Source organism: Rattus rattus, chromosome 11, assembly GCF_011064425.1.
Source record: "Rattus rattus isolate New Zealand chromosome 11, Rrattus_CSIRO_v1, whole genome shotgun sequence".
Taxonomy (NCBI): Eukaryota; Metazoa; Chordata; class Mammalia; order Rodentia; family Muridae; genus Rattus; species Rattus rattus.
The window spans coordinates 24758427-24786187 of record NC_046164.1 but is presented as its reverse complement, the minus strand read 5'-3'; the positions used below and the strand labels follow the sequence as shown (position 1 = coordinate 24786187).

General features: G+C 43.2%; 1 protein-coding gene across 5 annotated transcripts in view; it reads left to right on the top strand.

Annotated features, from left to right (window-relative positions):
* Nucleotides 1-27761, top strand: part of Atp8a1 (ATPase phospholipid transporting 8A1) — a 227865-nt gene that overhangs the window by 170797 nt on the left and 29307 nt on the right. For all 5 annotated transcript variants that reach the window (XM_032915816.1, XM_032915818.1, XM_032915815.1 and 2 more), the window contains 8 exons: nucleotides 6936-7119; nucleotides 7263-7373; nucleotides 14433-14507; nucleotides 14612-14734; nucleotides 18609-18687; nucleotides 22831-22892; nucleotides 25911-25967; nucleotides 26702-26809. In XM_032915816.1, coding sequence (XP_032771707.1) covers nucleotides 6936-7119; nucleotides 7263-7373; nucleotides 14433-14507; nucleotides 14612-14734; nucleotides 18609-18687; nucleotides 22831-22892; nucleotides 25911-25967; nucleotides 26702-26809 — 799 coding nt within the window. The remainder of the gene's footprint in view (nucleotides 1-6935; nucleotides 7120-7262; nucleotides 7374-14432; nucleotides 14508-14611; nucleotides 14735-18608; nucleotides 18688-22830; nucleotides 22893-25910; nucleotides 25968-26701; nucleotides 26810-27761) is intronic.

Genomic DNA, 27761 nt, shown 5'->3' with positions numbered 1-27761 from the left:
CACTTAAAGGAAAGCCCTGGTGGTTTATCTGCGAGAGTAAGCGTGGATCTAAAACATGCCTCAGAAAGGGAGTCTTTCTTAAAGTCACTTTTCCAGTTTTTTCTTTTTCCCCTGAGAAGAGCTATCTGTGTGTTATTTCTTGAGCCTTGGCCCCTACATTGTAAAGTCTCTTTGGTGCCTTTGACTGCACAGAATACAGCCGATGTTGGTTTTGGAGGCCAGGAAGGGCCTCACTCATCGGTCATTTGAATAGCCGTCTTCTTACCAGAGGTGGGTGAATGTTTCATTATGCTCCATATGCTAAATATCCTTAGGATTTTCTACATAAGCTGCTGTTTTCATTCCAGTAATAAATCCGCCACAAGCTTCCAGCACAGTTCCAATACGCATGGAATTTTGGTACGTGTAAGATACATTTTGTTACAGATTAATATCTTCTCGGCTTGAAGCATCATAAATGAACCTGACAAATTTTAATTAAAAAAGAAACCAGTAAAACTAAGTTAGGTTTTTTTCTTTTGGCAACTTCGTTATTAGTCAACCAAATATGGATGGCTCAGTGGAGACTAGAGTGATATTCACAGGAGAGACTTTAGGAAGTCAGTAAGCAGGGAACGTGCAACACATCCTGCCTGACTTCTGAAGAGCAGCCAGAGATGAACCTCGAACCTTAGAAGTATCAAGACTTGATTACTACATGAATAAAACACCTCGTGGTGTTTAACAGAGTCACCCTGGTTAGCTTTAAATCATCTTGATACAACCTAGACTCACCTAAGAAGGGAGTTTCAATTGAAGGGTTGCCTAGATCTGGCTGTCCCCTGGCCATTGTCTGATGGGGGTTTCCTTAATTATTAATGATGCAGGAGAGCCCAGCCCACTGTGGGCATCACCATTCCTAGGCAAGCATCTGGGCTTATAGGAAATCTAAGGATGAGTGGTGAATGGGTCAGACAGCAGCATTCCTTCATCATTGATGCTTCAAGCTCTTACCTGAGTTGCTGCCCTGACTGACTTCAGTGATAGGAGCAGAAATAAAACATTTCCTCCACAGAAAGACAGTTGTTTCCATTAAATGAGTGCAAAACAAAGCCTGTATAAAATAGGCCACCTGGAGCTGGAAAGGTACCGCAATGGTTAAGAGCACTGGATGCTCTTTCAGAGGACCCCAGTTTGATTCCCAGCTCCCACGTAGTGGCTCACAACAGTTTGTAGCACCAACTCCAGGGATCCAGTACCCTGTTCTAACCTATGCTAGCAACAGATACGTGTGCTGGTGAAACACTCGAACACATATAAATAAATATAAATAAATAAGTAAATAAATAAATAGGACCACCTATATATTTCTTAGCTTGAATGACAAAACATCCCAGTGCTCTCTGATCTAATGTTCACGGGGCACCGCAAGCTACTACATAACAAATGAGAACAGTAATGAGTAACATGTGCGGAATCTGCAGCCAGGAGCTATCCGAGAAGCACACGGCACTCAGCTCACTCCTGGGTTACGTCACAAGGAACCACCCTCTTGTTTGTGGTGCACAGGAAGAAAAACAGACCTCCGTAGCACATGCTGCATTCATAATCTTTTTTCAGTAGAGTCTCTCACTGCTTCCAGAAAAGGAAAAACAACCGTGGAAGACAGTAGTGAGTCATTTCAGTCTTTGTTGAAAACCCTCAAGCGGGGAAAACTGTACATAAATATGGACACATACGCATATCCATATCTGGAAGAAGAAAATAGCTCTGATGCTTCCAGAGTATACAGCTGGTCACTGTTGGGTCTTAGAAAGCTGAAGGCTTAGGCATAGACATACAGTTTGTGATAAGCACTAGGAAGAATTAACTAGCTTCGTAGTGTGGCTGCTCTAGGCCAATGATCCCAGCCTGTGGGTCACCACCCCTTTGGGGGTCAACCAACCCTTTCTCGGGGTTGCGTATCAGACATCCTGCATATCAGATCTTTATAATATAATTTATAACAGTAGCAAAATCACAGTTTATGAAGTCACAGTGAAAATATGTTTTATCGTTGGGGTCACCACAACATGAGCAAACTGTATTAGAGGATCACAGCATTAGGAAGGTTGAGAACCACTCTGGGCTGTTATAGAAATTGTACAACTCCAAAAGCATGTGCAGAAGTCAAGAAAGCAAACTCTGATGGAGTCGAGGGGTTGAAGAACTGGAAACTCATCAGGAGAAGACCCATGCTCTGGCAAATTTGGGTGTAGAAAGAAATCCACCTTGTGATCTTTCCCTCATCCTAAATGAACTCTCCTGTGTTTGTCAAGGAGGCCATCTTCCATCATCGGGAATTACTAAGTACAGGCAAGACTATCCAGAGGCCATAGTCATACCCATTGGTCTTAGCTTCTTTTCCTGCCGCTTTGGTAAAATATTCTAAGCAAAGCAACTTCAGGGAGAAAGGGTTACTTTGCTCACAGTTCCAGGTTGCTGTGCATCCTGCCAAGGAATTCACAACAGCAGCAGCCCCAGAGTCACATCACATTCACTTTGTTATAACCCCATCCCCCAACCCCATGGAGCAAGGAACAACTTTTTTTTTTTTTTTTCCGGAGCTGGGGACCGAACTCAGGGCCTTGAGCTTCCTAGGCAAGCACTCTACCACTGAGCTAAATCACCAACCCCAGGAACAACTTTTTAAGTAGACTTGAAAACAGCACATTTAAAAGTCCCTATACAAAATGCAAAGGTTCACCATGATTCAGAATGTTGGGTTCTAACGTTTGAGCATGTGCTTATAGATAACTTTGGATATGAGCTACAACTCTAAGCATAAATTTCATTCCTATTTCATAAAAATTATTTCATCTTCTATGTTATAAGATTTTCCATAAACCTGACACAATAAGCCAAAATATTTGTTGCATGAGATCAGGTGTTGAATTTTCAACATCATGTTGGCACTCAGAAAGTTGCAGATTGGGGGCTTATGGATTTTGGATTTGAGGGATAAGAATATTCAAGGGCTCGGTGAGTAAGGCATTTGCTATGTATGCATGAAATTTGAGTTCAGATTCCCAGCACCCACATAAAGCTGGGAGCAGTAGCATGTGTGATCTTAACACTCACGAAGGGAGATGAGAGGCAAAGGCAGGAAAATCCCTGCTTCCAGCCAGCCTGGCATACCCAGCAGTGAGCAACCAAAGCAAAATGGAATCCCATCTCCAACAAGGTGGAAGGTGGGAACCCAACAATCGGAGTTCTCCTCTGACCTCTGGTGCGTGCTGTCACACACATGAATTCATGCATCATACACACACAAGCACCCAAAGTTGCACACATGTACATACACACACACATATGCACACCACATACCCACATATCACACACACACATGCATACCACATACCCACATATCACACACACGTGCGTGCACACACATACACACACACACACACACACACACACACACACACACACACACACACACACACCTCTGTAGGAAATCTTTTAACTGACTTTAGTTTCACTAAGCGGATTCCCCCCTAAAGCACACCTCTCTCTCAGAACAGTCACCAGCTGCCCCAGACCTTCTGCCATAGCTGGATGTGACGTATGCACATATTCTCGTGCTTCTGTGAGTTGACCGGTGTCTTCCAAGTCATGCTGGTTCTGTAATGAACTCAATGCAGTTATATATCTCTAAGTAATTGTCATTAATTAAATACTTCCCAGATCACTGAGGCAATCTGATGAATGTTATTGCTAAGAAAACTGAGAATAGTGGTCTGAAAGAACGTGAGTTCCTTGACAGTTTTGCCTTTGAATATAGAGAAGCTGATAAGATAGTCATCAACCAAGGTGGAAAAATTATATTCTCAACTTCATGTTACAAAACAAAAAGTGTGTGAGTCCTGAGTGAGATTTTTGCAACAACAGAAAATCCAGGTTTCCTAGCAAAAGAAGGTTCTAGACATAGCACACCAGTCTGTACATTCATATTATGAGTGAGATACATGAGTGAGGGTTTCACATTTTGTATATCTAACACCGTTGCTTGACTACCAGCTGCTCTTCCAGACCACAGAAATGGTGGCTTTCACGGCCCTTGAACGGTCTGCTAAGCCTGGACTGTGCTTGCTAGTAGTAGTTTTTCGCTCAAACGCTTTTTGGTTTTTTGTTGGTTTTGTTTTTTCTAGCTTAGGGTATTCCTACTCTTTTAACAAGTGAGTCATCTCCATCGATGTGGGTGAGGATCCTTACCCAGTGGTGATTTGGAGTCACTATTCCTTTATACTTCTCATCGCTATGACAAAACACCTGACGTGAACAGGGGAGGGAGAGAAGAGTTTTGGTTCATAGTCTGAGGGTAGAGTACATGGTGGGATGAGAGCCACAGCGACAGAAGCATGACATGGCTGGTAACATCGCTGCCACCTACGCCCGCCTTTGGGAAGCAGGGAAAGACGACTGCTGGTGCTCATGGGGCAGGTTTAACTTCCCCTGTTTATTCAGTCTGGGCCTTGAGCCCATCTACTTTCAGGGTAGCTCTTTCCCCTCAGTTAACCCTCTGTGGAAACACCCTCGGGGGCACTCCGCCAGGTGCGTGTGTCCTAGGCAATTCTAAAGCCCATCAAGTTGACCATGAAGGTGACCCATGGTGTGGTATTAAAATTTACAGTGTGAAGCCGAGAGAGCAGCCGCCGATTATAGTCACTGTGGAGATGGGGGTAAGGGTTTGGTGTCGCTCTTTTCCGGAACTCCCTTAAGTCACTGGTTTAAGCTCACTCTGTGTGGATGCAGTTCATAAAAACGCGTCACAATGGCCCAGCTCCACAGTGTGGTTTAACAATGTGTGCAGACCAGGAGCCGTTAAAGAGAGCTTGATAAATGTTCTCAAATGCTCCCCTTCATTCATGCCCGTTTCCACTTGCGTTCTATAGCATTTCTGGTGAGCATTCTTTTCTGACATTTACTAAATGTCAACCGTAGTCCGTGTTTAAAACCTTGGCCTAGAGCCAGTGGGCTTAGCAATTTATATTAGCCTGTGAAGAGAAATTAAAAAAAAACTCGAAAGTGGAATGAAAATTGCTTTGAAGAGAAATGGAGGCAGACGGTGAAATGAACCGTTAGTAGCCCGATACTCATTCTCTTGTTGAGTTCAGTGCTGTGTCATTTTGTACTGTACCGTCGCCAAATGCCAAAAGGAATTTTAAAAATATTAAAAATAATTCCTTGATATGGCAGCTCTTTATGAATTTCTCTTCTGGGTCAGCCACTAAGAACACAGAGGAGCACTCCGTCAGTGTCTCGGGCTCGAGCTGAGACTCTCCAACGTCAAGCAAGAGTCAGGGCTGCCGTAGCTCACTCCCTTCCCCTGGGCAGTAGAGACTCCTGGAGGCACGTGTTGGTGCAGAATGCCCACTGCCGGGAGCTTTTTCCTGTCACCATAGTCAAGAGTACATATGAAGACATATTGGTTCTTTAGAGGGCCTTTAACTTTAAAAAGAATAACAAGATACTTTGTGAGATATTTCAGCAAGTATTTATTACACAGCTGCAGTATACTGACCTTAAGAAAGAGTTTATCTCCAAGTGAGGCACACTGCATATGCTGTAATCTAGCATTGGGAAAATCGCAGTCAAGGGAGTGCTATGCCAGAGCCCCACTACATAACTAATTCAAGGACAGCTTGGGCTGACACTGCCTCAAAAGGCTCAAAATGATGATGATGATGATGATGATGATGACGACGGCCACAATGATGATAGAGCTCTGAAACATTTCTATACACTAGCATTTTATACACTGGTTGCTTCTTATTATCTGTGTTTATGTCAGGACTTTGCTATGTAGCCCATGCTGGCCTAGAACTTATGACCCTACTTCCTGTGTCAGCCACTAAGTCCTGGGATTACCAGTATGCACCACCACACCCAGCTCTAATTACTGTCTTAATATAATAGTCGTCTGGACTCATTCACTGTTTAGTCTTCCTGTCTATTTCCAGCACCGTATGAACAATAGATTAAGTTAATTGTGTCGCTGGAGCGCTCTGTCGTAGAGCATTTCCATCATTTGCTCGGCGTTTAGTTCTCAAATGACTTTTTAAGACGCATGAAAAAATGCTCCAAGTTTAATAGCAAATGTGATTCGAGTGTAAATGCTGATGCCTTCTGTTCCTGGTCCGTGACTGCAGAAAAGGCTGTCTGACTTCTGCATGCATGTTAGTCTGTGCCTCCGGGAGAAAACGAAGCATGTGGACTATGTTCTAGCCTTGGATACTTAACCTTTGTATTCTATGTCAGTGGTCTCTGAGAACAGGTTGAAAGTCTACTCACCTCCCCGCCATTAATTTCAGTAGTTTTAGGATGTTTTAATCATATAGCACATTACATATGACCAGTTCTCAGATTCAAAATGTTTTCTTCCAGGGCACTGAATAAAACCTAGTTAGTATTTGGACTGTTTTCTGGTCTTTGCTTGTTTGTTTGTTTTAGATGTATTTTGCTTTTTAGTAACGTGTATGTAGGAAAGTCCGTGCCTGTGAGAGGCGGGTACCCACAGGGGCCAGAAGAGGGTGTGGGATCTCCTGGAGCTGGAGTTATAGGTGTAAGCCACCTGATTCACGTGCTGAGAACTGAATCCTGGTCTGCAAGCACAACACAGCTCTGAACCACTGACCACTGCACTTAATCTCTTACCCCTCAATAGCTTCTTATGCCTTCTCTTTGCGATGAATTTCCGATGCCCCTTTCTGGTACTTAAACAATTTGTCTCTTGGATGTCAGCTACACATTTGCTTCTTCTTGTTTTGCATTTCCCTTAAAGCGACAGGCAGGTTAGCAGAGAACTATTTACCCCGTTGTTTTGCTTCGCTTATCGGTCAAAAGGTGGTGGCATTTCAATTTCTTTTTTCAGGAAGCAGGAGTTCATCCTTATTTGGTTGGTTTGTGTTTTTCAGGGTTTCTCCTCTTCAGAAGTCTGAGGTTGTTGAGATGGTTAAGAAACAAGTCAAAGTCATCACGCTTGCCATCGGAGACGGAGCAAATGACGTCAGCATGATACAGACGGCCCACGTTGGTGTGGGGATTAGCGGCAATGAAGGTTTGCAGGCAGCCAACTCTTCAGATTATTCCATCGCTCAGGTAAAGCCTCCTGCAGCCACACAGAATCCCGCCCCTCACAGAACCCCGCCCCTCACAGAACCCCGCCCCTCACAGAACCCCGCCCCTTCGCACCAGCTGGAAGTGAGGGGCGAAATACTCATGTCTTCCCCTTCCTCCCCTAGTTCAAATATTTGAAGAATTTGTTGATGGTTCACGGTGCCTGGAATTACAATAGAGTCTCCAAGTGTATCCTGTACTGCTTCTACAAGAACATCGTGCTGTACATCATCGAGGTAGCAGCGTGGTGAACTTACGTAGTCCCGCCCCTGACACTCACAGTTCCAACCGTTCTTTCTATGGAATCGTTCTCGGTGTTTCTATGAGTACTTTATCATCTCGATTCCTTTTTTTAAGAAAAAAAATGTTAGAGTTTATTTTATTTTATTTTTATGTGAATGGATGTTTTGCCTGTGTGTATGTCTGTCAGGGCACCATGGGCTAGCAGGGTCCACAGAGGCTAGGGTGGACCTCCTGGAACAGGAGTTACAGATGGTTCTCAGACATCCTGTGGGTACAGGGAATCAAACCCTGAGGGTAGTCTCCTGTTAGGTTGTGTGGAAGCATTCCTGTCAATAGAAAAGCCCGTGGCCAGGGAGCTGAGGCAGGTTTAAAAGGTGGCAGAGAGAGAAAGAGAAAAAGAAAGGGAGATTGCGTGGCGGGGTGGGGATGGGGACAGTGGGGTGGGGGATGGGTTAAGAGGGTCCATTGGCCGGTCAGTCGCATGAACTCCTGAGGAGAGGTAACAAGCCATGTGTCACTCATAAAACAAACAGGTAATTGAGTTTTGAGCTAGTTGGGGAACAGGCCCAGACTTATGGCCTAAGCATTTATTCATATAAAATTCCATCTCAGAGTTGATATCTCAGGGATCTGGTGCATGGGTGAGAAGCCTGCAGGCTACCAAACCCAGATCCTCTAGAAGAACAGCTGGTGTCCTCAGCTGCTGAGCCCTCTCTTCCCCTTTCTAACTGTGTTCAGAAAGAGGATGTCAGCCATGAGAGTAATCAGCGTGTAGACACTCACTGAAAACGTCAGGTCACTTCATTAGAAGGGTTGAGGTTGACTTGCTAATGACTCCTGTTTTCAGTTTTAAAGACTATAAAGCTTGAACGTGTACAAAATTTCTTCAACCCACTGTGAAGGGGTAGTACACACGTGAAAAACTGCTTTAAAAAATAATGATCTGGTGATACAAAATTTAAAATATATATCAGAAGAAAGTAAGGGATTCCAGAAGCAAAGCAGAGGATAGGCTTGGTTCTAGATCAAAGGAGATACAGGAGTGTAATGGGAATGTACACTGGGTTTTGCTGTCTAATACTCTTTTGATCTCTGGGTTGGGATTGGTTTTTGCTGTGGGGCCTTGAACTGCCAGGCCTCCCATTTTGTTTCCAATGGCAATAAATTGCCTTGGCTATCTCTCTTGGACCTACGTTCATTGGTCCAATGGTATTGCTTCCTTGCCATAACTTCTACATACCTGGGAGACCTAGGCTTTCTTTCTGGTTTATATCTCCAAAACCCATTGCCACTAGAAAGTTTGTTCACTTCTCTGGCAGAAAATACCATATTTCTCAGTCAACACACTGGCATTTTGAGATTCCGAGACCTGAGACCTAATTAGAGCTTCTATATTAGACACATCCACCCCTTGCTATACATCTCTTTTGTGTTTGGGTTTGGCAAACAATAAGATTTTGGATAAGGAATTTCTCTAAAATATTCTATTCCTAGGTTCTTTCTACCTATCAGAGATGGCATCGTCTCACAAAGGAAACCTTAGGGGTCTCGCTTGGTAAAGGAGTAGACTCGTAAGCATAAGGACCTCAGTTTGAATCACAGAGCCTAGGCAGGCATGGCGGCATGCGTTTTAATCTCTGCACGGGACAGCCAGATGCCTGAAGCTGCCCAGCCTGCTCCGTGAGCCCCAGGACAATGTTTCCAATGAACACTGGACAGCTCCTGAGAAAAGACAGCTGAGGTTGACCTCTGGCCTCCATACACATGCACACATGTGAGCACCTGCACACACACACATGCACCCAGAGAATAAAACTTGCCCTGTAGATATTTGGGCATCAGAGAACCGGCCTCAGCCCAGCAACTACAAAGCAAGCCAAGCGCAGTTGGTAACCCAGGGAGCTGGGCAGAAGGGGGGTACAATGGAGTTCATGTCTATAACTTTTAAGTTTCCTAGGTACTACTTTAGCCAAACGCTACAGCGAAAACCCAGATTGATTTCAGTATCACATTTTAACTCAATGTATTAAAAATATTGCCATATTTACCACATAAAAATGTAATTGTTTTGCATTTGTATGTACATTCTACATTCTTTCCTCCACGCCCAGTGTTTGAAATCTGGTTTTTTGCCTTCAATACATCTCAATTTTGAACCAAGATATATCAAATTCTCTAATGCACGTGGCCTGCAGAACACAGCTAACAGTGCCGTGTTGGTGGATAAGTGAACAAGAAAGGGTCATCCGCTTGTTTACTTTTTACTTATTGACATTAGTTATCTTATTAGTTTATGCAAGCAAACATGCACAAACTTGAGAGGAAAGAGCAGAGGACAACTTGCCAGAGTCTACTCTCTCTGGGTCTACGGTGGGTTCCAGGGATCGAACTTGGGTCTTCAGGCTTGGCAGCAAGCACCTTTACCTCCTGGGCCATCTCAGAGGCTCTTTTTGTCAAAGCCTTGCAGAGCTCCAGGGACTTGGACCTGACTGGAGGTGACAAGGTAATGAAAAGAAGACAAATACATAGAAAGCAGGACCTGGGTAGTCTGGGCTCTGCTGGAGAAGCCATAGCACTCAGAAGCTCAGTGTGCTTTCTATCCAGAGGTGAACTAGAGGCAGGGTGATAGTGTACAGCTAAACCTGGAGGTGGGGGTATCCATAGAGATAAGCTGGGAGGCAGGGTTTATGGTGGACAGCCGGATAAAGGTAGCTACTCTGTGTAGAGCGGTCTCTGTGGGAGAACAATCCTCAGGCTGCAAACATCTGGGGAGGGGAAGCTATCGTGGACATTTTCAGCCTACATTGAAAATACTCAACACGGTACCTTGAGGGAGGCTTTGCACGCTCCTCTGAGCCTCACCCCAGGAGGAAGGCTTTGCCATTTTCTCTGTGTCTCCCACCCAGGCTATGCAGTGGTGACGTGACCACGCCCATACCACCAGCAGCACAGCGTGCTCGGGGCTTCCTCTGCTCCCCATACGGTCTTATACTGTTTAATGCCTGGTTCATCCCAGGTCCTCAGAAACTGTGTCATAGTAACGAGCCTCTAGGTGTCACGAGGTTCACGTTTCTCTGAGCAGCTCTGAGGGATGTGCATAATCTGTTAAGAGAGCCATCTTCCGCTCCTTCTAGGACCTGCCCATATATTTGCTGAGTGCTCCCTTACAGATGGCTGTCTTTGCCACTTCCCCTCTATTCTGAGGACTTCCCTGTGGACCAATCCAAAGGGCGTGGCCTACCCACTTCTTTATGGGTCTACACCTCACACCAGGGGGATTTCTCTCCCCATCTGTAATCGGAAACTGCTAGGCAACTGGCTCAGGTGCCTCTGTCAGATTCTAATTCTGAGTGAGATTGGGATGTTAAAACTAAAGTTTGAGGTATGTGTGACCTTATTAGTCCCTCGGCATCTATGGTTAGGTTACCATGCTGTTGGTGAAGGTAGCGAATACTTGGAAACATAGCTTCATTGGTAACTGATAGATTTGGTCTAGAAAACCTGTGTCTTAAGCCTAATTTCAAAGTAATGTATAAATTTTGTTTTTTAATCTTTGAAGTCTGGCTTTTGGTACACAAAATGTAATTCTAGCACTTGGGAGACACAGGAGGATTGCCTGAGTACCTAACGAGACTATCTCAGAAAACAGACAACAGTAACAGAAAAGTGTTTGTTTTCTATATAAATTTGTGGTTCTACCCTATAAGAATTAATTTCAGTGGCATCCCCTCTATATATCTAACTCTCTTAATCTATATTTTCACTGAAGATATTGAGAGTGTGACGCTTTATTTACATAGACTTTTTAAAAGACTTTTAAACAAAGATGTATATGAAGTATAGTTTTAATAAAATAAGTTCATATTTTAAGTATAGACTAGTTGACAATTTTTTAAATCTAGATCAACAACAACAGTAAACTTATGTACTATTGAAGAAAATAAAAGCGTCTTAACTTATGTGAAAATGAAATCTAAACAGTCTGTTTTCAACCCAGAACTATGTGATTTGTAGTTATGTAGCCTTAAATTTGGCTTGGCTTTGAATTTAAAGCCTCTTCACGAGCTATTTAACACTGATCACATTCTTAATGGGTTAAAAGGGAAGTGAGAGAGAAACTTTACTGGAAACCTCATATTTATTTTTCTGTTAGCACTTTTTGGAAATGTATTTTGAATATAATTCAGCTGTCTTGGAAATGGATTGAACTTTTAAATCAGTCCCCCCCCATACCCAACTTCAGCCAGCTAAAACAAGTTCTGCAGATGTTAATGGTTCATGTCAATACTGAGAATGAATAGGCAGAAAACACACCATTGACTGTCTCCAGCGAGGACAACTGCCAGTCTCGGATCTCTCCTTTCTGTTTTTGTGCTGATCAGGCGTGGGAGCAGGGAAGGCATTGACTCTGCAAGCTGCTGCTTAGTATGCAGAAGTGCTCCATCAGGAAAACGTCTGTGGGGCTTTAGCTGAAATGCCGAGCAGGGACATGGGGGCCTGGGAGGGGGATTCTTGGAAAAGAATTCATAAAGAGCAGTCTTAAACCCAAAGGGTGCAATGGATTGTTAGGGGGAAAAATGCTTTTCTGTCCGTATTGTGGAGGGTATCGCTGGCTGGCCCCTTCACTGCTGGGAATTGCAACCACAGTACAGAGGTTCAGCAGGTGGCCATAGAAAACTTGCTTGGAGTAGCTGCCTGGCAGGGACGTAGGTGTTCACTTAAATTGTTGGCCCCTTCTAAATCCTGATTCCTTGCTAACAGAGAAGAGCCTTTTCTTTAAGATGATTGGTGGCATCTACGTTTTCTTAGACCCCCGAAACAATGTAGCGGCTCCCCTTTCCAGAAAGTCATTAAAGTCAATAAGGTGATGTTTTCCCAGGAAGCTACACTGGGAAGTAAATTCCTTAGGAAGTTAAATAATCTGGGCACCGCCCCCCAAAGGCCTGGTGCTTGCCTTCTTTATTGGTGACTGTGGTGGAATGAAGAGAGGAGATCTATGTGCTTATGCTAATTCAGGTTCTGTCTCACTTAGAGATGTGTTTCTAAGATATGGCTTGAGCTGCAAATCTCAGACTAATCTGAACTGAACTTAGTAGACTACTTCCAACTTTCTCTTTCTCTTTTCCTAAAAAAAAAAAAAAAGTTTAGAGAGAAAATTTGAATACCAAAATATTTACATAAAGATGTTCTGTATTGAAGACTCTTCTGTTATGTAGGCTTTCCAGTCCCGTTCTCTTTTGAAAAGAAAAGCAACAAGAAGACAAACCTTTTGAAATACAGAAGACACATTTCTAAGCACATGTCACATACCTTTCATTCAGACAGTGAGGCGGTAAAAGTGTGTTAATGCCCATTTAAAAGCTCCTATACAACGTATGTGTTTTAAAGTTGCTTTGGACACAAACTTGCTGGTTTATCCGTGAGTTACTTTGCACTTGAAACTTATCACCTGTATTCACTGACTCAAAGGAGAGTCTTAAAGTCTAATCTTGTTCCTAAATTAACAGGACAATGTTTCACCCAAACAAACCAAAGGGCCGCTCTCCCCTGTCATTATTGATCACACACAATTTACTAATATTAAACGTATGCAGTATTGATGCTTTGACAATGCACTTCTAATTACTCCCTGTGAGCCAATTCATGTCCGTTAGACTAGTGTGCAGACACTCACTCTTACACATGCTATCCCCTTCTGCTGTAAAAACCAAGTGAGCCAGTACAGAAACTCTTCAGGGGAAGCTAGCCTGGGTTCATACTGAAGAATGGCGAATTTGGAGTGGTTCGAGTTTCGGTAATGAGGTTAAAGGAAACATGAAGTGTGTTAAAGTTCCTGTGTCTCTGAAGCACTCTCTAGAACCATGAGGCAGGAACTTCTTTCCGGCTGTGTGCTGGTTCTGTGTGCTGTGTATGTGTGCATTGTACTTTCCTAAGGCCGCTTGAGTTTGAATTATATTTAGGTTAGCTTTTTAAAATGCATTCCTTTCTAAGGTATTGCCAGTAATTATTTTAATTTTATAGGTGTTTCAAATATGTTGAATAAAATTACCCCTGAATTGTGTTTTCTAAGTTAAGATTCCTCTTTCAAAGAGAATTACAAACATATGAAAACATTAGGTTCTACTCATTAAAGAGTTGACTTTTACACAAGCATTAAAAATTGAGTTCAGCTCACAAGCATCTGTAACTGTACCTCCAGGAGATCCGACGTGTCTCTGCTCCTCAGGCGTCTGCACTCAAATGCTCACACCCACATGTGCGCGCACACCTACACATAACCAAAAATAAATCTGTAAGTTTAAAATGTGACAACATATAAATTCAAGCTTAGCATTCTGATGGCAGTAATTATAGAAAACTATAAAAAACATTTTTAGTAGGTTAATTCTACTTTAAGTATCTATCCTAAGGAAAAGAGAGGAGGAGTAAGGTTTCAGTTAGGAATCATTTCTGATAGCAAGAGCTGTTAAGCCAGCTAACTCTCCACAGTGCCGAAGTTCTGAATCCATTTGCAGTGTTGTGAGGAGTTGTGAGAACTCAAATGTTCATTTTGTAATGTTCAGGGGAAGAAGTAGGCTGTGACACTATATACAGCTGTGACATTATTTGTATAAACTACAAGTGACACCAAAGAAAATGATGGAAATTATTTCCTAAACAAATAAGTGTAACATCTATAATTTAAAAAAAAATTATTTCTGTAACTGAATCCTTGAAGGGATTTTGAAAGGGGAATTAAAGCTTTCAGAATTTAATGATGTAAACATACTCACATGTAGAAACAAGATGATACCTTTTATTTTTAGCTCTGTGACTGCTTGTCCATATAGATATTTAGATTTGGCAAATAGAACGAATTCAGGCTCAAATGGCAGGTACTTAATGAACATGCCCCCTTTAAATCAAAAGTAAAACAAGAAAACAAGAAATGTCAATTGTCCAGAGATCCACAGATGATCCCCCCACTGCTTTGCCGACCGCGACATGCAGCCGCTTCTGGGCGATGTGTTGAAGTTCTGTGGCCTAATTCTGGGGTCTTGTTTTCTTCCTAGATCTGGTTTGCCTTTGTCAATGGCTTTTCTGGACAGATCCTCTTTGAAAGGTGGTGTATAGGGCTCTATAATGTGGTGAGTTGAACACGTCCGATAATTCCTATTTTATTTAATACTAAAAGTAAATGCAGCACCCATGTATCTGGCTGTATGATATAATGAAGAATATGTCACTTTAGATGTTTACAGCAATGCCTCCCCTGACGCTCGGAATATTTGAGAGATCATGCCGAAAGGAGAACATGTTAAAGTATCCTGAGCTGTACAAAACGTCCCAGAATGCTCTGGACTTCAATACCAAGGTAGGACCTTGTGCCCTCTCCTCTGTTCAGAGGGGTTTTTCTCTGTTACTGCAAGCTTGGGCTGTCTGGCTTGCCTCAGCCAAGCACTCCAGGGTAAGAATGTAGCGAGTCATGTGAAGGTTCCGATATAGAGGGAAAGGAGTTTTGTTGGTTGGATTACATTGTTTGAGAGATTTTCTTGTTGTTGTTGTTGTCTGTTACTTTGTTTCCTTTTGTGTTTTTTATTCTTTTGAGTGTTACAAAATTAAAACAAAACTATTCTTCATTGGGGTACTTAGCAGTGAGTAGAGGCCACTCGACTGTCCTTTCAGACAGTGTAGGAAAAACTTACTTCTCATGGACTAGTCACCTGGGACTAACATGGCTGTACTTGTGTGAGGAGTCTTATCTCGTTCTTTCCTAATCCTGTGGGGGAAGAGTGTTCTCATTAGAATCTGAGTAGGGCATTAGAACTTCCTCGTCTCTAGGAAATAACCTCTCATTTACTCAGTAACTCTGAGACTTAAAATTAAAAACACAATATAAAGAATCCAACATTTTACCTAAAACCTTCCTCTGTCCAGGTTTCTGTTTTCATTTTTGTTTTTTGTTTGCTTATTTGTTTTAATCTAGAAAGGTATTTCCTCTTCTTTTCTTTATTAGCATAAAAAGTTTCATTAGCATAAAAAGCAACAGGTTTCCTTTTGGTGTTCTCCTGTGGGGTTCTTTTGGTTTACTCTCTTCCTGGCTTTTCCTCTCCTTCCTTCCTTCCATGCCCTTTTGTCTCTCCCCCCCACCATGCCCCTCCCTTGTCCCCCCTGGTACTTCCAGATCCATGTGATCCATCATCGTCCCCCTCCCTCCTGCAGCCCCTCCCCACTTCAGCCCCCCCCCCAGCCTCCTTCTAGTGCCTTCCCTCAGTCTACACTCATTTTCACCTGAACATAAATGGATAAAAATGAGGAGCTAAGAGCCACACAAAAGAGAACACGAGCTATTTGTCCTTCTACACCCGGACCACCTCAGTTACTATAATATTTTCCAGTTCCATCCATTTCCCTTCTAGGTTCATGGGCTTATTTTCCTTAATGGCTGAATGAAATAACACCACATAAATGTACCACATTTTTAATGTCTATTCATCGACTGGTGGACATTTGAGCTGATTCCACTGCTTGGGTTCATACACTGCCTAACACAGCACGGGCTAGCATCTTCTCTGCTCTGTGATATTTAGCCGTTCCAGCAGAAAAGACTCTGTCTCCCCATAGTTTCCCTTTCTGCAGGGATATCTATTAACATGTTTCTACACTAATGCCATGCAACGATTCAGGTTTCTGCGTGGTGGAACTGAGAGGCAGGGTTTGAGATGCTGACAAAGGGAGATGCCACTCTGAACCACTAATATCATGTATATGAAAATGGACAAATATGATGCCCTTTTCCTGACTCATTTATTTCTACTTAGTTTAGTGCATGTTTAGCAGTAAATTAGTGACGATTAGGTTATAATTGGCAATTCAGAGTTTCGAATTTATAGTCACTTAACATGAGGATTTTTAATACCTATTAATTCATAAAGTTCTCTAGTGCTGTTTATCCTCAGTTTACCAAGACAAAGGGAAGCAGGCATTTCCGTGCCTTTGTACAATGCACCGTAAATGGTAGTGTTGAGTTTATAACCAAGAAGTTACTTTTCTCCCGAGACTCAATCTTCATGCACACACTGTGCATGGATGGCCAGTGGCACACATGCGTATAACTCGATGACTTCAGCTTAAGTAACTGAAACTAGTTGATTAAAATATCAAATATCCGGAAGCTTGCTTAATTTAGACTACTGGTTCTGACGTAGTGTATTTCTAGGGGTATGGTCTTAAACTGTTTCTCTTATAGTACACAATGTCTAATATTTTAATGTTTTATTTTTTAGGTTGGTTATTTATGCATTTATGTATGTATATATTTATTTATTTGAACAACTTGTATCAAATTCTCCCCACACTGCTGCCATGCTTTTTGCTCTCTGTGAGGGACATTTTCAAACATTAAAAAGCTATATATAACAGGGCAGATGCCGTGGTCATGAGCTCTCGTTTTCCTCAAAAGTGTTCTGGGAGATGGGTACATCAGCAGTGACCCTTACCAGCCGAGTGGGTTTTATCACTCTCAGCTAGAGCTCCTAGCCTTCCCGTAGTGGGGACTCTGCGGTGCTGTCTCACATTAGCTTCCCAGCCACAAATGGGACATGTCCGCCTTGAATGAAAGCGTCCACTGACCCTCCCAGGACAACCCAGTCTTCCTCTCATGCCCTGCACACAGGACAACATGGCCACAGTTTTGTGCACATGTGACAGTTTGCACGCACTGTTGATGGAAGAGCAACTTCTTCCTTCTGTCTTTTATTGGTGAAGAAGTCCTTCATTAGCTTAGAGCCCAGACATTTAGAAAGTCTCCAGACCAACTCAATTAGCTTACACAGTTCCCATATCTCTTACATATGTATTTAGCTTGCCATCTATTTTTCAAAGGCTTAGAGATTTGGGGCTAATATTTTCGTTAAGACCGTTTGATTGAATCCCATCTAAATGTTTTAAAATTCAGGAACAAATGGTTACAAAATGCATAGTTGTCTACACAGCGGTTGCCGAGGGTCCCCAGTGTGGTGCATTGTGACCTTGAATGATGGGGCTTACATTTGTTATGGTAAAAGGGGTCGGAGGTCCTGAGGTCATGACAGGGGTTAAAGGATTAGCATGTGACAATAAGTATCAGTCAGGGAAATGGAAAAGTAGAACTAATTTTTCTTGCACCCACCTGTGCTTTCTGTCAAATAAAAACTTGTGGCGGTGACACAGTCAGGAGAAGCGACAAAGGTTAATGAGCAGCACAAGTTGAAACGTGTAAAGTACTGGAGCGTAAATTGGATCATACAATTCCGCGTGGCTGGGCGAGCCAACAAAGGAGACTGAGCTCACAGTGGAAAATTTTGGGAGGCAGGCAGCTTAATTTCTGCTGTTTGAACAGCTTAAAACTATTAATACACGCCAATCGTATTTAACATTAAGCTCCGTTTGCAAAAAGCCATGTTAAATGATGGGACTACAGCTGTTCTGCAGCTCATAAGATTCTAAACAGTTTCCCTATAACTTAATCTCTCACATTCATGTTGCGAAAACTCCCAACGATGCCTGCTCTCCTGTCTGTAATACCAGAGAAGGTAACGGCCGCTAAGTGGCTGTGCCGAGCCTCTGAAACCCGCTGTGGACAGATGTTAAGCAAAAGTGTAAAAGCCTTGATAAACTCAGACATAGTCACGATACTTTACTTTAATGAACATATAATCACAAGGTAGACCTTGTGGGGTTATTTTACGGCGTATGCCTGTGCATGTCCATTACAAGAAAGAGAGAAAAGCGTTCTAATTTGTATTATTGGAACATTTGCTGCAAAGTAGGGTAGGAAATAAGTTGGGGGAGAATTCCCCAGTCTTGTCTTTTAAAGGTCTATTCTTCTAGAATTATGAAAAGAATCCCAGTGTAAGAAACTCCAGAATCTGCATTTGTTATTAGATTTGCACACGTGCGCACACACACACACACACACACCCCGACCTCTTTGGCAGGCAGACGTTTAAACTTCTGATAGTGGATTTTTTTTTTAAGTAGAAAAAAAATTTTCAAGTGAAGCTGAAAAAACATCTTGAGAAACATAAAAATAAATAAATGACCCATGAACGTCTAAGGCAGAGAGTGTCTGTCAGTTCTATTAATTCGCAGTGGTGGCCCCGGCAGAAACACATTTTGTGCATCTAGCTCGTAGATAAAAAGAAAGGTCAGAGGTCACAGCACGAGTTTATCGCAAATGGTTCTCATGGATTCTTGTTTTCCCTCAGGTTTTCTGGGTTCATTGTTTGAACGGCCTCTTCCACTCAGTTATTCTGTTTTGGTTCCCACTAAAAGCCCTTCAGTATGGTAAGTACAAAGGGTGCAGAGCTGGTGTCCCACTGGTTTGGGAAAGGAACTCGAGGCTACACGCTCTAAGTTATGGCTGAGTTTCCTTCTGTGGCGTTTTCCTTAATCTGAAATGCATGCATGCAAAAGTCCTGCACGAAGTAGAGATTTTTATTATTCCTTCAGTAGTCAAGCCGTTTCATCTGTACGAAACCCTTCTTCTTGATTTCTCGTGCTCCCCAAACTTTCAGACTCCAGGACATTTTCCCCCTTTGCAAATGGCCGTGTGAAGGCAGTAAGTGCTAAAGTCTTGTCGTCTGTTCATTGTAGCTCCGAGGCTTCAACAACTGAGCCTGGTCAGTCAGGTGAACTTGACCTGACACTGTTTAATGTATTTCCCCTTCGCCTTGGAGTACGTACTTTTTCTCCACTAGTTTCAAGGGAGTGATTTTATTCCGTCAGTTTTGAAAGAGAGGATCATGGTATAACTTCCTCTGTTCATAAAAATGATGAGGTAGCCACACTAGGAAGGAAGGATGTCTGTCACACCTAGCCTGATGCTTCTGAGTCCCCAGCAGACCTCTTCCCTGGGGTGCTAAGGAAGATACCGGCCCTTCTGTGCTGTGTGCTCCAGGATTGCAGATGAAAAACATCAGCCCATTCGTGGTAGCTGCCTGTCCTTCCTAAGTATAGACATTGTCACTATCTGTGAACTCATGGTTGCTAGCATAACACCAGCTGCCTGCTCTTGTTCCCTCACGGCTCCTCTAACGTGGGTTTCCAGAATGACTTGGATATAACATAAACCAAGCCAAGGACCTCAAAGCTTACCATACTTGCAACAAAATCACCCACCTCCAGTGTCCAGTGTGTTCCTCCCCAGAGAGGCTTTACACAGAGAAGCCGTCTGAGATCACCTTTGTCCCAGTGCTACAGCACGGAGTTCCCTTGCCATCCCCAGGCCCCTCTGCATTGCTTCCTCCCGGAAGATGTGGCAGGCAGGCGCAGGAGTGAGGACTTGCTAGAGCTGGCTGTGCTGAGAGCAGGCCTCACTTCTCACAGGTACCCAGGCAACTTCGATGGATGTCAGCAGCTCACAGCAGGAATGCATAAACCTTACAGAGGAGGTGGTGGACTCCTGCCCTAGCCAAGATTTTAATCTTCTTTGCTAATTATTCAGGAAATTATAGCAGTAAGCGCTGTTTAATTTCAAGGCTATGGGATTAGGTTTGTTTTCTTTTAAGGTTCAGTTAAGTTATTGCAACATTTCAAAATGCACAGTTGAATGGTTTTTAGTATCTTCATTCAACTATGAAAATGTCACCACCACATAATATCATAATATTTTATCACCCCAGAAAGAAATCTTGTGCCCATTCGCAGTCACTCTCTCATTCTTCCTAGCCTCCTCGTAACCCTTGGAAACCACTAATTTTTCTCTCTGTGAATCTGCCTGTTGTGAACATGTCCTATAACTGGAATTACATGCGTATGCTTGGCAGTGTGAGTCAGCACTTCATCCTCTTTCTGGTTAAGTAATATTCCGCTGTATACGTAGCCTATACTTCATCCGTTAGTCAGTTGGTGGACAGGATGCTGTTTCTGATTTTTGGAGCAACCAGGTACAATTCAAGATATCTTGATCTTAGACAAATTGACCAAGTACAATTAATTTTCAAGATATAATATTAAGATAAGATAAAATAAAGCAAGATATCACCAATCCATGAAACATTCTAAATTATTAGAAGGAAAATTATTAGAAGGAAAATTAAGCCAAATCTTGGGCTGGAGAGATGGCTTAGAGGTTAAGAGCACTGACTGACCTTCCAGAGGTCCTGAGTTCAATTCCCAGCAACCACATGGTGGCTCACAACCATCTGTAGTGGGATCTGATGCCCTCTTCTGGTGTGTCTGAAGACAGCGACAGTGTACTCACATAAAATAAATAAATCTTTAAAATAATAAATAAGTCAAACCAAAACAGCATATAGCACACTTTAGCCATGCCAGATCTTTTGCTGGGTTTACCTGGGGCATCCACATCAGATGCTTCAGCCCAGCCATCCCCAGCAGCTGCTCCCTCTGGAAACCAAATCCAGACCAGTCTAGAGGGCCCTTGGCTTTTCCCTCAAAGGCCGAGCCACAGGGAGCACAGACTTTGGAGTAGCGTTTGGTGCTGAGGGCTCTGTAATGTCTCTACCTTTTTTTTTCCCCACTTCTAAGTGAGTGCAAGGAGACTAAGAGACTTGTTTTGCTTTGAAAGTGTGGAATAACAGAAGTCTATAAAAGTATACAATATAAAAACATAATAACCATTTTTAGTGGAGTAATTCCAAGAGTTGCCTGTAGTTGTCTTATAAAACTTGAGAGCTTTGGGGAGTCTGTGGAGTCAGAATTTGAGTATTTATAAATGTTTGTAATAGTAAGTCAGTTTTGTCTTTTTTAGTTATGATACATGGTCAGTGGGGGATAAGACACGTGGGGCTTTGATAAAAGCAATGTAGGCTCCACAGCTTATAACCAGCCTCACTTAAGGTTGCCCTTGAAGAAACCGTAGGCTGGCCTCTGATACCTCTCAAACACTGGGATGTCCGGGTAATGCTCCAAGAGGCAGGCTGCGCAGGCTGAAAGCATATGTGCTGTGTTCCAGGGCCTCGTAGCTTGCTTTGTGGAAAAGGTCTTTCCCTCCCTGAGTAGAGACACTGGCTTCCACAGGTTAGAGTCTTACATGGGGCCATGGGATCAGTAGATTTTAATTTAACAACAACAGCAACCAAAAAAGAAAAAGAGGGCTCAGAGATTAAGAGCACTGACTGCTCTTCCGAAAGGACCTCGGTTCAATTCCCAACACCCACACGGCAGCCCACAACTGTCTGTAACTCCAGGATCCAACACCCTCACACAGGCATACATACAGGCAAAGCGTCAATGCAAAAATAGAAATAAGTACATTACTTTTAAAAAAATCTCTCTCTGGAAAAGAATATACAGTGAGTTTTGATGTAGTATAAAAGAGTTATTGGAAAAGATTACCAAGATAAACACGGACACACCCACTATAGCTGTGTGTATCGCTACAAAGCCATATTTCTCTGAACTGTTTCAACCAAAGCAACATTTGAGAGCCCAGCTGTATTCTGTTAAATTCTGGACATTAAGGAGACTAGTGTAAAACAATGCCAATTTTCTCGCTCATTTTTGTTTAGGATAAATAGTTATTTTTCATAAAATGTGTTTATATGACTTTATACTGGGCTTATTACTGTTATTTTTAGATAAAATGCAGATTTCTTTTAATGTTCTGTTTTAATTTCTAATTTGGTAAATGCTGGTAGCTATAAAGCCTGTTCAGGAAATCTTCTGGGAATCCTCAGTAATTTCTGAGGGAATCCAAAGATCAGAAATGAAAGCCAGTGATTTATCAGTCACTGTTGCCTCACCCCGGACAGCACACGTAACTTGTGTGAACTTGCAGACCAGCCAGAGCGAGGAGCTTCATGCTGCCCTTCAGAAGGGAGCCGGATTCCATGGGACTTGGATATCAATATTTCCAACCCATAACAACATCTCTCGATTGGCTGCTATTCCTTCATCTACAATTGTGTTTGTTAATCATCGCTAGAAAAACAAAAGACTTTAGATTTCCCCAGAAGTCCAGCCAGGATCATTCGATTCCAAAGACTCATGTGCCTGGCCTGGCGTGGGGTCAGTGGGCCTTTGTGTCCGAGCATGGTTTCTCATGCATCACTCTTGTTTCCCCGATAGCGGCTTTATTGAAAAGGTCCCTGGTGCTCTCACTGATTCTGCTGACAACTTTCCATGTCAGCACTCCAAACGTCACATCCTGTCGATACCCAGAGCTTTAAGCTTTCCAAACAATTGAGAGTTCAACTCTTTTATGTATTTACATATTTATTTTCACCCTGTGGATTCCAAGACTTGGTTAGCAAGTCAGCTTTTGCTCTGCGTGGGCTCTTGGAATCTGGTGTTTAGTTTGAGGCTCATCTGTAGCAACTTCGTGAGGAAGAGCAGCATTGTCTACTTCATTTCTGGCCCCACAGCGTAGCTCTAGGTTGTTCTCGTGTTCAAAGTGACTAAGTTGCTTCCTCTCTTTTGGACCTGTTTTCTTCTCTAACAAGGCTCTTTCTTTTTTCCTCACAGGCACGGTATTTGGAAATGGGAAAACCTCAGATTACCTGCTTCTGGGAAACTTTGTTTATACAGTGAGTTCAGCCCCTTTGTGGGTTTTTGTCAAAAGCCACGCCTTTCCTCTCTGCCCCCTTCCCTTTCAGATTTAAATATGTGTGCGGGGAGGGAGAGTTAAGGGTCACTTCTTTAAAAATGAAACAAGGCGTTTGGAGTACCAAGAGTTTTCTACATTAGGTTTCCTTGGGTTTGTTTTGTGTATTTGGGTTTTTTATTTTTGTTTTTGCTTTGTGTTGAGTATAGGACCTCACTGTGTAGCCCAGGCTGGCCCTTAACTCAGAGCTGTCTGACTCAGCCTCCCAGGCGCCAAGAATGATCACCAGTCATATCTGTACCCCACATCTGACCTTTCTAACTATGATTTGGGTTCACTGACTTTATAAGGTTCCTGTTGCTTTGATTTTCATTATTGCTTCTTTCTACCTGTTTCCCCCAGTTGGGTTTTTTTTTTTTTCCTTTATTTTTAACTTTCTCCTCAAATTTATCTTACTGCCATAACTAATTATTTTTGGCCTTCCTGAATGGTCCCAAATTTCATCAAAGTACTTTTGGGTGTACACCCAGTGATTTCTCTAGAGGCGCCAGCTAACTTCACAGTGATCTGGGGCTGGAGAAATGGCTCAGTGCTTAAAAGTACTGGCTGCTCCCGAGGATCTGGGTTCGACTCCCAGCACCCACATGTTGGTGCATAACCATCCATAACTCCAGAAGGCTTTTACAATCTCTTCTGACCTCGGAAGACACCAGGCACACAAGTTACATAGATACATACATGCTAGCAAATATTCAAATGCATATGGTGAAATTTTATTTTATTTTTATTTATTTTTTAGTATGAGTGATCTGCAGGCTTATGAAACATTTTCTCCACAGCTGCCAGGGATCCACCAAGTTCTTCTCACTGTCACTAAGACACCAGAAATCATTCAGACCATTTTTCTCTGAAAAATCAAGAAGACTACAGAATGCTAATGCCCATGGTTATACAATTAGCATCCAATACATGGTCATTCCAACCCGAATCCTACATTCTGTGACCAGCACTCTGTCCATTCCTAATATGCCCCACTCACTCAGTCTTCAGCCTCCGCATGGAGAAAGTGTGGCCAATCGGCCATTGATATGACTGTGAGTGCTCAAAGATTAATGGGCTGTTCCGTGAGAGCTCGGAATACAAAAAAAATAACAGACAATGAAGCCTGGCTCGTGAAGTTTCAGAGAAGCTCTAGAGTCCCTCAAAGGCACTCAGAGTCATTAGTATAAAAATTTGAATTTAAAACCTGCAGTTTCTGGTCAGCTGGGTCTGAAGAATCAGCTGTGATTAACAAGAAAGCAGCACCTCTGAAGCAATTGCCTAGCTAGGACAATGGACGACTGATGCTGGTTAGCTGCGGCTGGAACGCTGCAGCCGTGATGAGTGAGAGACCAGTATCAGTGGGGAGGAATCTTCTGAGAAGTATTTCTTCAGGGTCAGTACCCAGTGCAGTACCTAACCGCACAGCAACTGGCTATAGAACTCAGCAAATAGATGAAATAGAAACCACGTGTTTCTGGTTTGGAAGGCATGGATGGGTCACAGAGCGCGGCTGAGGCCGGGTAGTGAGTGAGAGGACTAGAGTCTCCCTGAGGACAGGCCAGCAGAAGGCACTGTTGAAGATGCAGCCTCAGTTGAAGGGGAGACTCCCAGACTGAAGGGGCCCTGGAGAGGAACTGAGGCTTAGCACTGAGAGAGGCCCTTGGTGAAAATATGGCTTCAGTTATAGTGGAATCCTTAAGATTATTGTATATGCCAGGACTCTCAGATGCCTACCACAAAAAACTAGACCAGGGGGTAAGGAGAGAGTAACACAGTGGCAGTGGTGAAGCAGTCAGAAAGAGGATGCATGCTCTAACAGGCTTCCTCTGCTTTCCTCTGCGTGTTCCTTCTGGGCCCTCACCTTACGTGACGGCGCTGCCCACACTCGGAGTGAGTTTTCCTTTAGACAGTGCTTTTGGTAAATGCCGGCACAGACAACCCCAGTGTGGTTTACTAAACTCCTGGGTGTTTCTCAGTCCTCTCTCTAACCACTCAGGCGACTGTAAGGGAGACACAGAGCTGTCAAGGTGGCTTTCATTTCCCCTACTGTTGGGGTTTCTGTTGCCATGTTGAAACACCTTGACCAAAAGCATCTTGGAGAAAGAAAGGATTTATTTCACCTACTCTTCCATATCATTGTTCATCATTGAAGGGGGACACGGCAGGAACTCTAGCAGGGGAGGGTCTGGAGGCAGGAGCTGATGATGCAGAGGCCATGGAGGGTGATGATTGCTGGCTTGCTCAGCCCGCTTTCGCTTTCGTATAGAACTCAAGAGCACCTGCTCAGGGGTGGCCCCTCCCACAATGGGCTGGGCCTCTCAACCATCACTTATTAAGAAGACGCCCTACAGGCTGATTCAATGGAGACATTTTGTCAGTTGAGGTTCCTCCCTCTCAGATGACCTCAGCTTCAAGCTGACTTCAAGTTGACATTTACTATCCAGGACACCAGCATAATCACCCGTCACAAGTGGTGGGTGTTTCTAGAAGTGACCGACTCTCTTAGCCTGCATTTGCAGAATTATCTGTTCCTAAAGTTCCAGAGCTGAGGCTTAGATTCCTAAACATCTAGTTTTTTTACTTCTATAATTTGTCTTTAAAATTCAGGAAGTGAGCTTTTAGTGAAAAACATTCAGTTAAAAACATCAGTTAAAAGGAGCTCGAAACCCCAAATTAACATAAGCTGTTGCTGTTTGTGGACTGTCCAGAATACAGATAGCAGCACCCTGTGTAGCATCCCTAACAGACTCCAAGGCTGTGATGTGAGCAGTCGGACAGCCATGCAAATGGAAGCTGTTGCCACGCCCCAACGAGGGCCATTCACCCACTCATTGAGCACATAGCTGGTTTAATTCAGACCTGTTTCTTCTATGGACGTCTCTCGGTCACTTGACAGACTATAGTACCTATAAAGCAATATGTAAGAGACAAAGTAATGTTTTCCCCTTTCTGTTTCTAGTTTGTAGTGATAACTGTGTGCTTGAAAGCTGGGCTGGAAACCTCCTACTGGACATGGGTAAGTAATCTCCAATCGCACGTCTCTTTATTACAAAGCCTGTACTTATTGTTTGTGAAGCATTGGGCGTGGAGGGGGAACTAGGGATTATGAATGGAAAGCACCGAGTTCCATGAGCTTATTTCTGTGGCCCCTCCAGCTTTGAACTCAGCACTGTACACTGTACACCTCAAAGTGAGGAGGCATCAGACTTAGGTGCCTTCGCTTAGGGGTCTCATGGGACTGGTGTTCCACAGAAACCTATTAGGAAATAACTCTGAAGAGCAATTAAATCAGTGAGAGATCCGTCCTTGGACACAGGTGCACAGTCTGTATTAAACAAGTTCCATTCCCAACATAGCAGTTTTGCAGCCTGTCCACTTCCAGGAAGAGAGACTCGATAAAGAAAACAAAATTAAAATTTGACACTGGGGTGGGGGGGTGGCAATCGGAACAAGGAATTTAAATTTGACACCCCTTGAGCTACACACAGTGGTCTCTCATGCATCTAACGTCTTTGAGAAAAAACATACAGAGCACGGATAAAGCTGAGTGAAAGATAGCCGTGGATTAAAAAGAGTAGAGAATGGTGGCAGAGATTGCAGAACAAATGCATGCAATTGTAGCAAACTTCTGGGAGGTTGTAGTTTTCTGAATTTAATACAGAGCACAAGACAATCTGTGGCTGTCTCAGTGGCGGCCGTGTGCTTGGCTGGTTGGGAGTGTCTTGACCCAGATCCTCTTCCTCCCCGCAGTTCAGCCACATCGCCATCTGGGGCAGCATTGCGCTCTGGGTGGTATTCTTTGGGATCTACTCATCTCTGTGGCCTGCCGTTCCCATGGCCCCCGACATGTCTGGAGAGGTAACGTGTGCCTAAGAAATGGGTATCTATTCACGGGCCTGCGTCCTACTCAGCGTGACTTATCGTTTTGTGGGTCTCTGTTCAACCAGTGTTTGACCACCCTCACACGCCACAAGTAGGAGAGATAAATCTCCAAGCAGCATTTTAACTTCAACGTTTAACTTAAATCCGACTTATCCTTTCCTAAACATAACTAGAACGATAAAATACGGTTGTGGGGGGAACTTGAATCTTGTCACGGATACCTGTATAGAAGATGCCATTTTAAAAAATTAGACCATAAATCCACAAGTGCCTATAGGGTAAGAGACTGAGGGAAATGGTATGGCTCCTTCCTTGGGACAATCTGTCATTCCGTCTGTTGTCTCTCATTCAACAAAGAAGTCAGCTGTCACTGGGTTAAGTGAACTTTTCAGGCTGCCTTAATGACATGAGTGTGACTCTCCTTCTGAAGGACTCGAGGCACGTGACATCGCGGCCTTATCAGTCTCCATTTTCAGTTCTGTCTTTCAGTTTCTCGTTACACTGGGAGGAATTGAGTTATTAGGTGTTTGTGGGGGAGTGTCAAAAGATCCCCTTTCCTTCAGAAGAGGGTCCAGCAGTAGGAGGGTTTATAATTTCAATTGCAGGAAATTTGACATAAAATGTATAAAAGAAAATGTGGAAAACATTTCGGGATTTCCTGTGACCGCACAGTAACTTGCAAATCAAGGTAATGTGATCCCTGTTGCGGGCTGCTGTTTCGAAGCGTTCACAGGAACCTCTCCGGTGGTTTGCACGTATTCCCTGCCCGTAACTCTGCCTGAGTGCCCTTCACTTTTGACAGTCTGGTTTATAGATCATTTTCATGAAATTTGATCTGACAGCACCCTGCTTTTCATAAATTAACAGAATGCAGACACTTTTAAAAAAATGTGGTTAGATTTATTAGAGAGAGGCATTATATACTATT